This window comes from Canis lupus, chromosome 17, assembly GCF_011100685.1.
Source record: "Canis lupus familiaris isolate Mischka breed German Shepherd chromosome 17, alternate assembly UU_Cfam_GSD_1.0, whole genome shotgun sequence".
In the NCBI taxonomy this organism is placed as follows: Eukaryota; Metazoa; Chordata; class Mammalia; order Carnivora; family Canidae; genus Canis; species Canis lupus.
Genome location: NC_049238.1, coordinates 49,437,153 through 49,455,203, shown reverse-complemented (window position 1 = coordinate 49,455,203; position 18,051 = coordinate 49,437,153). Strand labels below are relative to the sequence as shown.

Below are 18,051 nucleotides of genomic sequence, written 5' to 3'. Positions count from 1 at the left end.
TTTTTTTGCCAATTGCTCTTCTCTCCACTCTAAACCAGAGTCCAGAGAAAGACTGCCGCGTCATAGGACTCCTGGGTGGCACCTGATTCAAGGTGGGCCCATCAGAGGCCTTCCCTGGCATTCTTTGGACTGGAACTTGGAAGAAAGTTCTGCCCTTCTCGCGCCTTGGACATTAAGTATAAAAATTCAGAGCTCTGGGCAGTACAGTGAGTCATACACGGGCAGTATATGGTGAATGCCCATCTACGAGAAATGTATCTAATAAAGTCGATCTGCAGAGAGAAATAGACAGAAGATGCGGAGCTCCGGGGACCTGTGGGACACTTAGCTCTACCCCATCCTTTCGGCAGCTCGGCTCTTCAGCGTCTCCTTCAATAGGTGAACCGCCCCAGTGTCCTGCCCGTAGCGCACAAGCGCCAGTGTACAGTTATCCTTCCTTCTAGAGCTTCCCCCAAAACTTAGTGGCTTCAAACAACAAATATTTATTATCTCCCAATTTCTGTTGGTCAAGAATTGGGAGTAGCTTAGCTCAGTGGTTCTGGCAAGCGGCAGTCAAGGTGCCGGCTGGGGCGACAGCTGTCTGAAGGCTTAGCTGTGGCTGGGACTCGGGAGGACACGCTTCTGAGACGGCTTACCCAAATGGCTCTGGTTTGGGCAGAAGGTTTAGTTCCGTGCTGGCCGTCGGCAGGCCTGTCCCATAGGCTGTGGCTAAGAGGCGGCGGTTCCTCGCGAGGCCCTCTCCACGGCTGCTCGAGGCCCTCACGACATGGCGGCCCCCTTCCCCCAGTCAGCAACCCGAGGAGGAGCAGGCAGCCGCGGTGCCTTCTACCACATAGTCCCTGAAGCTGCACCTTGTCATTTCTACGTTATTCTGTTCCTGAGAAGCAGAGGCTACGTCCAGCCCAGCCCCAGGAGGACAGCTGGGCTCCACGCAGGTAACCAACCGGTGCCGAATCCTGTTCCCGCCGACCGCTACCTTCTCCTGGCCTCGGGGCTTTTCCGAGGCGTTTCCTCCCTCCACCACCTAAAAGCTGTCCCCTGCGCTGCGCTTTAAGAGGCGCCTCTGATCCTCGGTTCTGTTTTATCCTGGCTTCTCAGCTCTTACACAACTCAGCTCTTATTCCATGTAAAAGGCGGGTCTGCCTTGGCAGGACACCAATCCCTCCCCCATACTGCGGAGACAGAGAATATTTTTAAACCCCAAAATGGGGGCATGGTATGGGAACAGAACATTCACAATTTGTGCTGCTCCCAAACTCAGGCCCCAGGTTGTTTTAACGACATACTTTCATTTCTTAGGGAGGTACTGGGGAGCCTCGGAAATGCTAGTGACCACGGCTTTCCCTGGTGAGCAGCTCCATGACAGACAAAGGACACACTGGAGAAAGAAGCAGATGATCAGGCCGCCCTCACCACGGTGACTGGGGTGCTGGGGACCAGGAGGGGCAGTGGACACAGTGGCTCAGGAAGCTGTCCAGCAGGGAAGCGGGGGTGGCAGGGCAGGAGCCACACGGGAACAAGAGAACCCATTAGGGCTCTCAGTTGCAAGCAACACTGACCAGACTGGTGTGAACAATAAAGAATTTAGTGAAAGGACATGGAACAGTCACAGATTTGTGGGAACAATGGCGAACCAGCTTCTGCTTTGGGCAGGAACGGGGAAGGCTCTGTTACCAGAGCCTAAAAATCATGCCACCGACCCAGACACTGCGACGGCCACGGCAGACTCCAGAGACGGCAGCTTGTTACACAAACTCTCCCACAGTCTCGCACAGGCGGAGCGCCGGACCCTGCTGCCGCGGCTGCTGGGATGGACGTGCCACTACCCCTCCTTCTCAGCTCCCCAATTCAAAGTCCAGATCCGTCTGATGGGCTGGGTCTAGACCACCGACCTGTGCCCATTGGCGAGGGAGCTGGGAAAGCAAACCTTTTCCACTTCTGCTGTGGGAGGTGAGATGCAGAGTGTGGCAGATCTTCAAGCAGGAAGAAGACCTTGACCCTGGCGTCCCAGACTCCTCAGAGTCCACGCCAGGTAGTAAGAAATTGAAGGTCTAACATCATTCTGGTAAGAAGTTTGGAGGAAGGGAAAGACAGGCATTAAACTGAGGGAATAGTAAAACCAAACGATATTTTTTTTCTCTTTCCTTTTTTTCTTTTCTTTTTTGGTAAGATTAAGGGGCCTTAATAGTTCCCTAGAGGAGAAGAAACAAGAAAGTCTCTTGACATGACAACTAGCTGGCACTCCAATCCGCGTGTGTAGCAGCAAGACAGCAGTGTCTGAGGACAAGAGCACTCTGGGCAAAAGGACAGTGCCTCTGAAACAAAGGAACTGGATGCATCACCAGTGGCTCTTCAAAGGTTTCAGTTGTCTGTTGCCTTTAATTAATCTCTAAATAGAGAACATATCCTTCTATGATTATAATACAGAAATGTCTATGAACAAAATACATAACTTTTTTGATAAATGCCTAGGAAAGGATGGTGTCAGCCAAGTTCATCCAAAGGCGTTAAGTAGCAGCATCTATGTAGCCAGGCCATGGTCAGTGTTTGGGGACAGAGGTAAATATCCGCAATCCGTGCATCCCTTTGATTTCTTCTTTTAGTGCCTAAGTAAGTAGAAGAGCATCACTGTTTTGCATTTGACATGGATTACAGTAAGTCTCTGTGAGTGTGTTTGGCTCCACAGGAGGCTCAACACCTGCTTTGGCTAACCAGTTTTTCCTTTTTTTTTTAGAAAATAGTTTTGTTTTGTTTTTTTAAAATTAGTGTCTAATGAGGCTCAAAAATCAAAAGTTATAGAAAGGTGTGCACTGAAGTTTCCTTCCCCCCGCCCCCAAACCTGTCCTCCACCACCCCTCATTCCCACCACCATCCACAAATAGAGAAATGGTGTCAATTTCCTGTGTGTCTTTGCAATGATTGAAAAATGCATATTTAAGCTAATATGAATATAGCTCCACCCTGGTACCTTTTTTTTTTTTTTTTTAGGATTTTCTTTATTTATTGATGAGAGACCTAGAGAGAGAGTGAGGAAGGCAGAGGCAGAGGCAGAGGCAGAAGCAGGCTCCCTTCAGGGAGCTCAATGCAGGCTTGATCCTAGGACCCCGGGATCACAACCTGAGCTGAAGGCAGACACTCAACCACTGAGCCACCCAGGTGTCCCACCCTGCTACCTTTTAGGAACACAAATGGTAGTATTTTAAACACACTGTTCTATACTCCCCCTTGTCCACTAGCCACTGGATATCTTCATTGTGTACTGCTCTTGGACTTACCAATTTGCCTGATATTTAGGTAGCTGTGTCCGTCTGGTGCAGCCTGATTGGTCCAGGGGTGACATGGGACCCAAACTGGGCCAATCAGAATCTCGACTGGGATTTTTCTGGGTGGAGCCTTGTCTCGGGTCATTTTACTTGAACAATGTCAGTTGGAGGTGGCTGAGGGCCATATTTTCCAATAAAAAGAGAAAGCCCATCTCCAGTAGGAGATAGTAAGGCCAACACACAGAAACTAAAAGCTCAGAGAGGTGGAGAGAGAGAGCATGAAAAAGAGCAAACAGATAAACTTGTTTAAGACCCTAGGGACATCTGTCTGGATGGCTCAGTGGTTATCCCAGGCTCCTGGAATCAAGTTCTGCATTGAGCTCCCTACAGGGAGCCTACTTCTCCTTCTGCCTTTGCCTCTGCCTCTGTGTCTCTCATGAATAAATAAAATCTTAAAAAAAAAAAAAACCCCAAAAAACAACCCTGAATCTAGATATACCAGAAACCAGATAATTCTGGCAATTTATTCCCTTTGTTTGCATTTGCTACTTTACAACAAAAAATATCCCTAACGTGTGGTCAGGTTTATAGGGAGAAGACTCCTTAGAGAAAATCTAGTCCTATCCCTTTCTTCGATAAAAAGAAATGGAATCTGTCCCCTGTCCAAACTCAGCAAGCGAGGAACAGAATTAGGACCTGAACCTAATGTTGTGGCTACTTCTCGTTTCCCTTGGGCTCCTGTCCAGCCCCGAAGCAGGAGCTGCTGTGTGCTGGGAGCCAAGGACATGTACCACCCCCTTCCACACTCACCAACTCACCAACGCCCCTGGACTCTGCAGACAACAGAAATGCCCCGAGGGGCATGGGGGAAGACTCCTGTCCTCACCCTGGAGAGGGAACGTAGCTGGGCCACAAGCTCTCTGCTTTCTGCAGGCACAGAATGCCCCCTAAAGGCTGTCCCTGTCCCCATGTTTAGGCTGTCACCTGGGGCACAATCCTTAAAGCCTCCTTGGCTAGTGTGGGCCCAGGCACACCTTCACATGGAAGGCCTTGAGCCCTCATGCCCTGGGCACTGAGACCTCCCAATGCCTTCTAGCAGCTCTCTTGCAGGCTTCTGAGACGAGGTCAGCATATCTCCCCACTACAGAAGGTCTTACAGATCATTGGACTAGGGGCACTTGGGTAGCTCGGTTGGTTAAGCATCTGTCTTCAGCTCAGGTCATGATCCCCAGGTCCTGGGATTGAGCCCCACATCGGGCTCTCTGCTCAGAGAGGAGCCTGCTTCTCCCTCTCCCTCTGCCTGCTGCTCCCCCTGCTTGTGCTCGCTGTCTCTCTCTCTCTCTGTCATATAAATAAATAAATAAATAAATAAATAAATAAATAAATAAATAAATAAAATCTTTAAAAGAAAAAAAAAGATCAAGCAGGCAAGCAGGTAATTTCACAGCTGATGTCCTGGTAGGGAAGTGACTGGGCCATAGCCCCACAGTTTGTAAGATGTAGTTTGGGTAAACATTTCTCAGTGCCTGCTACTGTGCTGGGGTCACAGATACAAAAGGCATGGGAAAAGGATGAAAGAGGTAAAGGGAAGTAATACAAGGGCCCCCAAAATGGGCAAGGGAGATAGTGATAGGCGCTGCCAGTCCACAAGCACACAGGCGTTGCTGTGCATGTTCACAGGAGGGAGCTTGCATTGACACTGGCCCTTCATGGAGGAGGCAAACCAGGAGCTGGACAGTTGGGAGTGGGACAGGCAGAGGGACCAAGAAGTGGGTCCAGGAGGGAAGGCTGGGAACCTGGCCCAATTCACCAGGGGAAGCCTGGCTGTGAATCAGGAGCAGGCCACAGAGAAGAGGGTGGGTCTGGACTCCCCCAGGCACCAGGGCATCCGCTGTGGGGCTCCAGGCAGGGGAGATATGGGTGGAGGCACCTTCAGGGACAGGTGAATGGGCAACACACAAGAAAGAGGCTGAGAAGGGGAGAGGGCACCTGCTGTGGCCAAAATGCCTTCCACATGCGTCACAAGGCCAGACACGTGTGGCCAGACATCTCATGCGATCTTTGCCAATAAGGACACGGAGGCTTGGATCCCACTGTGCAGCAGACAGCCAAGAAGGAACCGGCCTCGTCTAACACAAAAGGGAACTCAGTGCTCACTTCTCTCCCTGTGGCTGTTTCCCAGGGCAGGAAAAGGCTGGGTGGCATCCCTGGGGCCTGGCCCAAAGTCAATACTGGTGACTATTCCAGAGGAGAAGGCTGATGAGCCTCAGATGCTGAAAGAGTCTAGGCCACAGGTCGGCAGGGTCCCTGAAGAATGGCACATTTCTGCTGAGGGTGGGGCAGGTGTGAGTCGTGATAGCAGGGACACCTTGTCCCCAGGGAATCAGGCAGGGAGATCGTAAGTGGATTCTGGGATCAGATGGACCACGTGGCCTCTCAAGGGCATTTTGGGCCTGAGAGTCTTGATTCTATTAGGGTGACAAAGCAAGACCAACGGGGAAAGCTTCACCCCAGCCCAGGACCACCAGGCCCCCCACCCAATAGCTAGGGCATCCAGAGCATCCCAGCAGATCCTCCAGTGCCACCATCACTTCCTCCCGAATAAGCTGCTGACTCAGCACCCATGGAACAGAAGCTGGGGAGTGCGGAGTCTGCTCACCTCTCTTCCACTCCACTTTTAGGTCAGACTCCTCCTCCGTGAGTGCCCATCAGAACCCTCATTTCCAACACCTCTAATAGATGGGCGGCTAACTCCAGGTCGAGCTTAGCCCCCTGCAGGCCAACTGACTTGCTTTCAAAGACATTTCATTCTGTTCCTCCCACAGATTCCCACAGAGCCAACACCTGCAAATGTGATCATCTGAAAATGCCCAGGAGTGCAAGAGTACCTTGAGATGTGTGCAGTGGAGCCCTAGCAGCTTGCTGTGGCTGACCAGGGCCTCTGCACAGGCTGAGGGTCTGGCTCTGGCTCAGTGGGCATCTGGCTGTGGAACCACATGGCCTGCTAACAGCTTGAGTGGGCAATAAGCAGTGCTTGGGTGGGCAAAGCGGCTACTATAGTGACCTGAGTTTTAAAAGTACACCAGTGCCAGCAGGTGAATTCTCTGAAATGTGAGGGCTTTCAGCCACCAAACATTTCCTTTATCTGTGAGCCAATAACCAAACGAGGCCAGTTCTCCTTACTGTCTACAAACTCTCAAAAACTGGTTGGGCTTCTGTATGTGCCAGCTCCCTTGTGAGGTGTAGGCAACACAGCAGTGTACAAAACATACCCAGGGCCGGCCTGCATGGAGCTAGCTTCCTAGCACAGTGCAGACTGGCGTGCAGGGCTCTCCCACTAGGATGGTACCAGGAAAGTCCATATTCTACGGGGGTCCAGAGGAAGCCTTGAGCCCATGATGATGTAGGGGACATTCCCTCAAACCGAGGGAACAGCTGCGTTCCCCCTCAGACACGGCATGGGCTCCACCCAATGCTGTGGACAAAGATGATGATGGTGATGGCCGCTGATGTTTACTGACAGCTTACAAGGTGGCAGGCCGTGTTCTCAGTGCCACATGTGTGCTTTACCACTAATTTTCAAAACAGCCCTCTGAGGTGAGTCCTGTTTCTCTTCCCAGTGACAGATTAAAAAACTGAGGCACAGGCCCACAGCGTTGATTAAGTTGCCCAAGTTTCCACGGCTAGAAAGTAGCAGAGTCCACGTGTGTGATGTGGGCAGACAGACTCTAGAACCTGCCTCCTTCCCCACTTGTAACGGTGGCTTCAGGCCAGGGGATGCACTCAAAATAACAGTGCCCCTAGGAGTCCAGGCACACCAGACAGCCTGAGTAATTTTGAGGCCAGTCAGGTCTTCCCTGTCTTGCCTTGGCTCCTACCTCTGAGATCACGTGGGACTACAAGCACTTTTGGGAAAGCAAAGTAGCCGTTCCACCCCAGACCTCTCGGCAGACCAGCAGCACACCATATGGCCATAGATGTCCACATCCAAGCCAAAGACTGGGCTCTGTGAAGAATCCAAAGATGGATTCAAAAGGAAACAGCCCACAAAGGGATGACAGGGCCAAGGGACAGACAGCAGGGACATAACTATTCGGGACGCAAGGCAGAAAATGCTGCAGTCAGAGGGTGCAGGGACATTCAATCCCTGCCAGGCAGGTGGGGGGCGGGGCAGCGTTTGAGCTGGGTGCTGAAAAAGAGGAAGGGAACCCAGGCAGGAGGTCTGATCTGGACAAAGGTCCAGATGCACAGACAGAAAAACAAGCAGGGGCCAAAGGAGGGTTCATTCGGAGAAGGGTGGAGGCCTGGAATAGCTCTGGGACACTGGAACCAGATATACACAGGGCCACAGAGGGGTTCTCATGACCAGAGCTGTGTTGCACAAAAATTAAACTAGTTCACAATGTGCAAGACTTTCCAGAATGGTGTCAGATGCCCCTGCTGCAGGGGGTGGCTCTGCAGATGCAGGCCAGGGGTCAAGGCTGGTATAAATTCCAAGTAAAATAAGCATAGATCATGAATAAGCTGGACCTAGCCTGGTTAAATCTGATGTTCTGGGCCCCAAATGTCCTGTCACTGGGTCTGGGGCAGCTGGAGGAATTTTCAATCATGCCATACCCAGCTGCAAAGCAGTCCAAAGAGATGCTAAAAAAATATCTTTAAATCTACAAAAACATCTATTTTTTAGTACGTGTATGTTTACAAATATGTAAGGCAAACATTGGTAGCATTACATAAAGAAATATATAAGGAAATGTAAAATAACTATTGGGTAGTTTGTTTTCAGTTCTGAATAAAATTCCTATTTGCCCACCATCTGATTCCAGATAGTTCCAGATTACATTTTGCTCACGTCCTGAATGCTGTCTGCATGAGTGTGGTATTGCATTACTCTTTCCTAGGACTGACAATTAAAATGCCCTCCCTGCTCCTCAGGCCCTCTCAAGATACTGGAGCCCAGCAACAGCTTCTACTGACCTGATTGACCATTTGATGCTGTTGGACGGTTCTTTTCTCCTTAAATTCTTCTGACTCGATCTGGATTTCATACATCGCCCCACAGCCTCCTGAAATAAACAGGACTTGAAAGTCTTTCAGTTATTAACTTACAGCGGCCACAATCCCATAGATCCTCAAAGTACCATATAATCCAAAGTAGGTATGAATATTCTTATTTATTTATTTATTATTTATTTATTTTTAAATATTCTTATTTGGGAAAGTTGCTAAAACTGTCAAGGCTTGCAACCCGACCACACACCCCCTACAGGCTGTCTTGATCCAAAATGTGCTCTTCCTTTTCCAAGGCAGTTGCCCTACCCAGGAGTATTACTTGTGGACTATGTAACATAAGGCACAAGGCATGGAAAGCCTAGGAAACGTAGGTTTGCCCCATATTTGTTTAGTAGGCCAACCAACTATGGAATGGAAGGTTCAACCTTCCAAAGGACCAGCAATCAATATTTTTAAAAATGCAAAAATTGGGATGCCTGGGTGGCTCAGCAGTTGGCTTGCCTTTGGCTCAGGTTGTGGTCCCGGGGTCGGGTCCCACATCGGGCTCTCTGCATGGAGCCTGCTTCTCCCTCTGCCTCTGTCTCTCTCTCGCTCTATTATGAATAAATAAATAACATCTTTAAAAATAAAATAAAATAAAAATGAAAAATACAACAAAGCTTGGTTTAAAAAAAAACTGCGTAATACTAATGGAAAGAAAAGAATGGGCGCATGAGAGAGACAGGGACACAGCAGTATGGTGGCAGCTGCAGACATGCTGGTCACTGAGCTGTAGTCATCAAGCTCTCCTTAGCCCCTCCTGGTCTGGGAGCAGCCCTCAGGGTCTCATCTTGGGCTTCCTCAGGGAGGGAGCAGCTTTTTGGCCATGTTGTCCAGGCAGAGCCTATGGTGGACACATCCACCCCCTGCCCAAACTTTGTCTCCACGTGGCTGGAGAGCTAGTGCTGATGACTGATGGAAGGGTGCTGCCCTAGCATGAAGCAGTGTGGGCAAGAAGGAACATGTACCCAGGGCTGGTAGCACCCAGCTAGTTTCTGAGAGGTGCAATTTACTCAGCAGGCTTTATGTGCACTAGGGATCCGAGCTTTGGTTAACCAAGCTTCCTGGCCTCGATTCCCTTTCCACACTCCATTCAGGGCGAGGCAGGGGCAGCCCGAAGGCCACGTTCCAGCTCTGGCTGACCTGAGCCTGGGGCAGCTATAGGACTCCTAACGTCAAGGCCTCAGCACCACCCTGGAACACCCCAGAGGGCTTGCCTGACCTCCCATGCCAGTGGATCTTTGGATTGATTAATTTGTCTGTAGTTTCAAATAAAAAGTACTTTTTTAGACTTTCTCCTGATGCTTGCAGATGTTATGTTCTCAGAGAAGCCAGGGAGCCCTCGTGGCAAAGACACGTCTGGGTCTGGAGAGATGCAGGTAGATGCCCACCTTCCTGCTAAGCTGTTCTACATGTGTGTCTGGACAAAGGCCCTGTCCTCCTGGCCTGGGTGCAGAACTCGCCTCCCCAGCCTCTTCCTAACACGCAGTCCCCCATGGACTTCTGAGGTGCCTGGGGCTGGTAACTGGACTCAGCAGAGTCTGCCTGCGTCCCCCTATGTCCTGGTGCTGGTTCCACTTCTGCTACCTCCTTCCTGTGAGGGGCTGGGTTCTTTGGCCTTTTTGGGCTCAGCTCCTCATGAGGAAAGGAAGAAAGTTACTTTCAAAAGGATAAAATCCTTCTGGGGTCAGCTCTAGCTCTAACATTCTAGGGTGTCAGAAGAATGTGGAGAAACTAATGTTCATCTCCAAGTCAAATTAAAGACTCGGGACCTGAACCTCAGGGTGACTAGAGGGATCATTGGAATCGCACCGGGCTAGCGACCAGAAGTCCTCCCAGCCGGGCCATATCCCCACACACAGTTTCCCTCTAATGCTTCCACATCCACCTCCCTGCCATCAGCTGGGAGAGGCCATATTCCATCTGTCCAAAAGCCACACGTACTGAGAAGCCGCTGATGGCGAGTTGGCTCTGTCCAGCCCCCTGCCTCTCCCCCAGCAGAGGGCCCAATCCCACCAAACTCCGTGGGAAGGAGAGAAAAACCTCACCTGAAATGTCAGTGACTTTGATAGCTGTAGCCCCAGGAAACTTTTCTTTGAGAATCCGGGTCACTTTGAGCTCCCCCTCAGTCTGCGAGGCAAACATCCGCTGGGCACAGTGGACAAGAGGAGGCTGCCGCAGAACAGAGAAGAGTCATGGCAGGGCAAGATGATGGCGCCCCCAGGCCCCACCTGCCTTTACCCCCCACCCCGGGGCCCAGCCCCCGCCTCCAGCGTGGCCATGGGCTGTATCAGAGGGACTGTGTGGCATCGGATGTCCGCTGAAGCTCCCAGGACACAGAACAAACGTTTTGGGGAGTAAATGGAGCCGAGAAGTGAAATGACTCAACTTTGACTCCAGAGACAAGACAAACTTAAGAGACCTTGAACTCCTCAGGGTACTGCAGTGAGAGAGACACCATGACATCAACTTTAGAGGTGAAGAAACGAGGGAGGGGGGCATGAAGGCAAGTGCTAGGGTGGGTCCATCAGTGAGATGCAGAGCTAGAGGCTGGCCAGGGCGCCTCAGACGCATCTCCCCAGGCCAGCGTGCCCACACCCACACCTGGCTGGGACCAAATGCGGCCTATCCTGTCAGCCTGATGAACATTTCACACCCTCCAGTGGGATGTGGCCTTGTGGCCTGTTGCTCACTAAGCCAGGTGCACTTTGCGATCTGTACTAATTCTTATTGGGAAGAAGCAACAAAATGCTATTAAATGACCTAAAGGAGAAACATTGTTAGGTTATTTACCTTTGGCAACAGCACTCACCCTGCCCCTTGGGGGATACCACAGGGAGCCAGTGCTTCCGATGGGAACATGTCTCAACTCTTATAGTAGAAAGAACAAAAAACCGGGCCTGCAGCCTCTTGGCTGGGTTGAGCACATGCTGAAAGGGAGACTGAACAGAGAGCATGGCAGGTCTTGAATGCCAGGCTAAAGGTTATGGAGTTTGAGGCCTCTTGGTGCCAAAGTAACCTGCACAAAACAGTGTCTTTAGAAGCTAGTCAGGAAAGTCAGGAAAATGCCCAGTATTACAAAGGGAGCAGCACAGGGCCTGAGACTGGAGGGGGATGGCAGGTGGGAGACACAAGTGCTGTATATCTGATGCTGGTCCTGAAAGCACCATCCCTTCACCCTTCAGTCCCGTCCTCGGGCCTTTCCTGATGGCCTAGAGCAGGGTGCTGTGTTAGATCTCAAAGGACCTTTTTCTTCTTCTTTTAAGTAGGCTCCACACCCACCGCAGAGCCTAACACAGGGCTTGAACTCATCACCCTGAGATCAAGAGTCAGGCTCTTAACTGACTGAGCAACCCAGGTGCCCCTCGAAGCGCCATCCTTAAAATGATCTGTGCACTGGCTTATTCACCAGCTGGTTTCGAAGGTTCAGACTGCATCTATCCTCTTACTGCAGCCTTCCAAAGCTGGGCCAGGACAGGCCCTCCAGGAGACTTGGGTGAAGGATGGATGAAAGAATGAACAAATGAATGAGCAGAATGTGCACCTCATTCAGCCACGCCCCCTGGCACCTGCAAAGAAGTCTCAATTCTAGCAGGCGGTTGCAGTGCAGGTCAGAAGAAAGATCTGGAATGAGACTGAGTGCTGTGTGGAAGGACAGGAACTTGATGTTGTGGGCCTGGCTAAGATTGGGCTGGAGGAGGGGGAGGGGATGGAGCCTCTTTGGAGGACAGAGACTCGGGGCAGGGGCAAGGGCGGAGGGTAACCAGGTAGCAGGGAGCAGTAATCACTAAGGGGGAGGGTGCTTAGCATTGCCGAGTCCTTGGGAGGTCGTCCCTCCATTTGAGCCAATTTGGAGGCAGCGGCCTTTACCCGAGCAAGCTACTGACAAAACTCCTAAATGCTGAAAGTTGTCAGCTCTTTACACTTGGCGGAGGCAGGTTCAAGAGCAGCCGGAGCGAAGTAAGAAGGTGAGGGCAAGTGGAAGAAGGGAGGAGAGCGGGAGTCAGAGACGGAGAGAACCGAGGAGAGCGCGCGGGGAGTGCCCTCTGCTGGGCGTCCACTCCGGGCGCGTGGGACTCCGAGAAGGTTCAGGTCGCAGAGCCGGGAGGACTTGCCCAATGCCCGGAGCCCCGCACGCCCCGGCTCCCGGCCAGGACTCGGGGTGACCGCGGGGTCTCCGGCGCCGAGCGTCGACACCGCTTGCTCCGCGCCCGCCGGACGGCGACGGTTTCTGTCTGTCCCCCTCGCCCCCCCAGGCCCCGACCCCCGACCCCCCCCCCCGCCCAGGCTCGGAGCTCCGCCAGCGCGCGCGGGGCCCTGACGTTTCTCCGCTGCCCGGGCCGGGCCCCCTCCCCTGCAGGGCCGAACCCACCAGGAGTGGACGGGAGGGAGGCAGGGAGGGAGGCAGGGAGGGCCGGCCCCGGGCCCTGCGCCGCGCTCTCCGGGAGCCCGGCCCCGAGGCCCCGCCGCGCCTCCCGCCCGGGAGCAGCAGCCCGGCCCGCCCGCGCTCACCCCGCGGATCCCGCGGAGCAGCGGCCCCGCCGCGGCCGGGCTCCACGCCGCCATGCCCGGCCGACGCGGCCCGCCGCCCGAGGTCGCCGCGTCCCCCGAGAGGCGCGGGGCCGGGGCCCGGGAGCCGCCGCGGGCGAGGCCGCCCCCTGCCGCCCGGAGGCCGCGAGCCGCCCCGACCGGCCCGGCCCGGCCCTCGCCGCGGGGATGCCTGCGCGGAACCTGCTGCTCGGCGAGCTCCAGGCCCTTCCCGGCGCGGAGAGCCTCCGGACGCCGCGGGGCCGCCCCAGCAGCGCGCCCTTCTTGCCCAGCCCGCAGACGCCGAGGTCCTCGCACTGCCCCTCGGGCCCGAGGTAGGACAGCTCCCTTCCATCCCCACCGCCCGCAACCTGGCTTCCCAACTGGGGAGTGGGGGTTTCTCCCTCCAGAACAGGGGAGGCGTGGAGGGACATGAAGAGCGGCGTCGTTCTCAGGTTTGCGTTTTATTTTATTTTATTTTAATGAATTTATATATATATATATATATATATATATATATATATATATATTTAAGATTTTATTTATTTATTCATGATAGACATAGAGGGAGAAAGAGGCAGAGACACAGGCAGAGGGAGAAGCAGGCTCCATGCAGGAAGCCTGATGTGGGACTCGATCCCGGGACTCCAGGATCACGCCCGAGGCCAAAGGCAGGCGCTAAACCGCTGAGCCACCCAGGGATCCCCAGGTTTGCGTTTTAGAAAGATCGTTCGGGCTCCTGCGAAGAGGAGGGGCTGTTGGGGGGAACTGACATTGGAGACGGGGACAGAAGTTCTGAGGCTACCACGAAGGTCTGGGTGAGATGTGAAGCCTCCACCAGAGCTGGGGCAGCAGGATGGGGGACTGGGTTTGGAAACTTGGGAGGGGAAGGGAATGGAGTGAATGGATCCGGAGGCCAGGGTGAGAAAGGAGCCTGGCTTGGACAGTGCGGTGGGTGAAGGGGACCGACAAACTCAGATTTTGTTTTTTGGTGGGGGGTTTGTTGTTGTTGTTGTTGTTAAGATTTTATGTATTTATTCACGAGAGACACAGAGAGAGGCAGAGACACAGGCAGAGGGAGAAGCAGGCCCAATGTGGGACTGGATCCCAGGACCCCGGGATCAAGGCCTGAGTGGAAGGCAGATGCTCAACCGCAGAGCCACCCAGGTGCCCCGACAAACTCAGGTTTGGATGTGCCTGGGTTTAAGGTCCCTGCAGGAGGACATGGCCCAGCAGAAAAGTAGGCTGGAGCCACCCACCTTGGAGTCCTGCGAATGTAGTGGAAGCTGCCTCCTTCAGGACGGGTAAGATTATCCAGCAAACCTGCCCCACCTCTAGAGTAATTCAGACAGACGTCAGAGCCAAAACCGGACCAAGCCCTTTCTCTCACTAGCAGTGTATTTTTGCGGCATGGGGTCGGGTATGCCCCGCAGGCTTCACCAGTACTTGTCCAGCCTACGCCCAAGTTCACGGTGTTGCATTTGGATAAGTGGGACAGACCGAACAGTTGCTCTTGAAAGTGATCACCTGAATCCATGCTTAATTCATTCCAGTATTAATGGAGTGACTTCTGTGTTTGGGGTCTCATAATTTCTCCTTTGGATTACTCCAATAACTTCTTACATCTTTTGCTTGATTTCTTAAACATCAGGGTTGGTGTGGGATTAGAGATAACCTGCTAACTTTAAATTTTTCTTCACTGTTGTAATTAAAACTACCACAAATATTTTTTTCCCCCGGGTTATGTAGTGAACCCCCTTTGCTCCTCAGACCAGGTGGCTCAGATGAGGTCGACCTATCCCCAGCTTCAGGAGTGGTCCCATGACCCGGGGCTGGCCAATCAGTCACGGATTGGTTTGGGTTGGTCACATGATCCGAGCCAGCCCATTGAGAGCTGGTCTAGAGACAAAACTAGAGATGGCCCTTTACCACTGAGTTGCTAAACTGTTAGAGAGCCTACATCTTTACTGTTAGAGAGGCTGCCATCTTTACAATCTTTACAATCGTGCATGGCACCCAGTTTGTAAATGGAGTAGATACAGAAGAAGGAGCTAGAGACAGATGTTTGACACTGTGTGTCAAGTGGTGCCAGAAACGAGCACTAAAGTCGCTTCAGTTGGTTGGGTTTGTCACTTGTAAGAGACCCACGTTAGGCTCACTGATTTGTATTTGCAAGAATTCCCCCTTTATTGAAAATCAGTACTTTTGCTTATCCTCAACCTTCCTCTTCCTCCTAATTTCACTATTGCTCACATTGTTAGGGGTATTTTGGATCATTGGTCTTGCCCTAGGATCGTTCCCTTTGCATCTCTACACTGCTGTCAGAGCCGTCTGAGCTGAAAACCTGTCCATTGCTTGCTTATCTAAAATCCTTCTGACTCTCCATCACCTACTGGCAAAAACCTAAGTTCTTTGATTTAACCCCTACCTCCCTGTCCAACTGAAATCCACCCTTCAGTAATACTGGACAGCTGGTCCCTCCCTGTACAAGCTATGCTACAAGCTTGCTTATGCCGTGACCCTGTCTTATAAGAAACTTCAAGCCTTGTCTTCTCCAGGCAGCCACCTCTGATTGCCCCACAGTAAACACAAGAGCTCACAACTTGTGCATCACATTTATTGCACATATGGCCCTTCAGAGCTACCAATTTATGTAGGTGTGTTTTTCCCAGTGGTTCCGAAGTTCCGCCACAGGGTCTTGATTCTGTCCGCTTTGTCAGCTGCCCAGCGTGGCATGAACAAAGAGTGCACACACTAGGATTACCAAACAGAGCTGACAGTGATTTAGCCACTCTAGCTCCGTAGTGTGAATTTGAACCTTTTTAGGAAAGGATTTGCAGAATAGTCTCACCAATCTTGGGCTTCCATATTTATTCTAACTAAACATAAAAAGTTACCTCAAGTTACCCTTGATGATAGAAGCAAATAAAGGGCCAATTTTACTTTTTTATTATTATTATTTTTTAAAAGGCCAGTTTTACTTTGTTATGATTAAAAATGTCATAGCTTTAGTCCCAGGAAATGGGTCTATTCCTTCTGCATTTTATCCTTTTTGCCCTAAACTTGAGATTCTCTTATCTTTTATCTTCACTTATATTGGTTCATTGTCAACTCCCAGCTTTCATACTTATATTTACATCTGAACTAATCACAGAAAAAAGTCCTTCAGGAGGATCTTTTTGGATACTTTTTTTTTTTTTTTTTTTTTACCTCATAGGTATGCTTATAGTCATTTTTCTAGACCCTCCTAGCACACCTGAACACATGGAATTTTTACAGATGCATCCCAGAGGAACTAGCTGGACTCACTATGAACTCGCTATGTGAAGTCAGAGCATTTGTGCCACCTTCTGAAAAACACTGAAAAATTCTTAACATACCTCTCAGTTCCTGCCCCCTTCCTAGGTGGCTGTAAGGATTAACCTGCTGAAGACTCCCCTAACAGGTAGGTTTCCCTAAAGAAGTGGTATTCAAAGCGCTCATCAGGCACAAGAAAAGAGGTGGGCCAGAATCTGAATCAATAATCGACTTCCTTCACTTTGCAAATATGGTACAAAAAATATCAGTTGGGTTAAAACAGTGTGCCCAGAAACTTACATGCTAGTGAAAACTCCCTTATCTTTTCACAGAGCAGGAACAAAAAAGTCAGAGCAGGAGCCAGTCCAAACTTTTGGCACATCCAGCATCAATTTTGCTGTGAACTCTAAACCTCCAAGTAAAATCCAGAAAACCCCAGCCTCTCTGGCAGCCAGGACAGAGGTATATGACCAAGGATCTACCAAATTTGAGGCGCCCATGTTTTGTTTCTTTTTAAAAATTTGGCACCCATGTTCAGTTTTTATTAGGAAGACACAGCAAAGGAAGACAGTTCTAGGTAAATTTTTAAATTCTAGTCAGGACTGATGCATCTAGTTTTGAGGAGGCCCTGGCCCAGAGACTGACATCTAGTGGCCAGCAATAATGGTGCAGGCTGTAGTGTCCATTCCAAGCCCTTCAGCAAGGAGTTATTAGCTAGGGGGCCCGAGACACGGTTTAGGCATCGTTCTGGCTGTGTAGCTTTGAAGCCTGACTCTCGCACTCCCAAAGATTATTTGGGCTACTCTACGACTCATTTATAAAGTTTAAAATAACTTTCAGGGCAGCCTTGGTGGCTCAGCGGTTTAGCACTGACTTCAGCCCAGGGTGTGATCCTGGAGACCCAGGATCGAGGCCCCTCGTCAGGCTCCCTGCATGGAGCCTGCTTCTCCCTCTGCCTCTATCTCTGACTCTCTCTCTCTCTCTCTGTATGTATGTCTCATGAATAAATAAAATCTTTTTAAAAATATATAAAAAAATAAAATAACTTTCAAACTTAGCCATTGGACACCCTTATGTTTTTGTGAGTGACTTTAATCCTATCGAAATATTACCAAAATCCAAAACTGATCGAGTTTATTTGTATCTTCTACAAAACAGGAGTATTAACCCACATTATTTAGCCACATTAACTTCTAAACTTTAATCAAAAGGTCAAAACAATTCTACCATTGCTATCTTGTTTATTCATGAGAGACACAGGCAAGGGGAGAAAGCAGGCTTCATGCAGGGAGCCCGATGCGGGACTCCATCCCAGGACTCCAGGATCACATCCTGGGCCTGAAGGCAGGCGCTAAACCCCCTGAGCCACCCAGGGACCCCTAGCATTGCTATTTTGAATTAAAATGGGGCACCTGTGATTTGGACCTCTAAAATTAGTATTTCTCCTACTGTAATAAAAACTGGCTGATTGGGGTGGGTGATGTCTTATAGATATGCTGAGCACTCAGTTCAAGGTCAGAAAATCTTGAGTCCATTCTCCCCTCTTCCCTTTTCTCAATCTCACAACTAGAATATGCAAAAGAGGTCAGCTTGGTTAGTGCAGGAAGAGATTATGAATTTGTCCGGGATGGGTTTTAGCCACTATAGTCATAGGCGTAGTTTGTTTCTTGGGGAGTCAGGACCTGGTATTACAGAATATTTATTTAGAGACTTCCCTTTCCTCTAAGAGTTGAGGAAACATTTTAGCTACTAAATAAGCAAAGACCATCTTCTAGAGAAGCAAAAATCTTGTTTTACATTTAAATAGAAATAAGTGTGCTGAGGGGTACCTGAGTGCCTCAGTAGGCTTTGTGCTTGACTCTGGTCGTGGTCTCGGGGTCATGAGATCCAGCCAGTGTCGAGTCTGCTTGTC

General features: G+C 50.8%; 1 protein-coding gene across 1 annotated transcript; it reads right to left on the bottom strand.

Moving 5' to 3' along the window:
• Positions 1 to 1,566: 1,566 nt before the first annotated feature.
• Positions 1,567 to 12,912, bottom strand: BOLA3 (bolA family member 3). Its single transcript, XM_038561735.1, has 4 exons — positions 12,828 to 12,912; positions 10,364 to 10,487; positions 8,241 to 8,329; positions 1,567 to 2,606 (listed from the first exon to the last, which is right to left on the bottom strand). The coding sequence occupies exons 1-4, from the start codon at positions 12,879 to 12,881 to the stop codon at positions 2,541 to 2,543; spliced, it is 333 nt and encodes a 110-aa protein (XP_038417663.1). The 5' UTR covers positions 12,882 to 12,912; the 3' UTR covers positions 1,567 to 2,540.
• Positions 12,913 to 18,051: the final 5,139 nt, after the last annotated feature.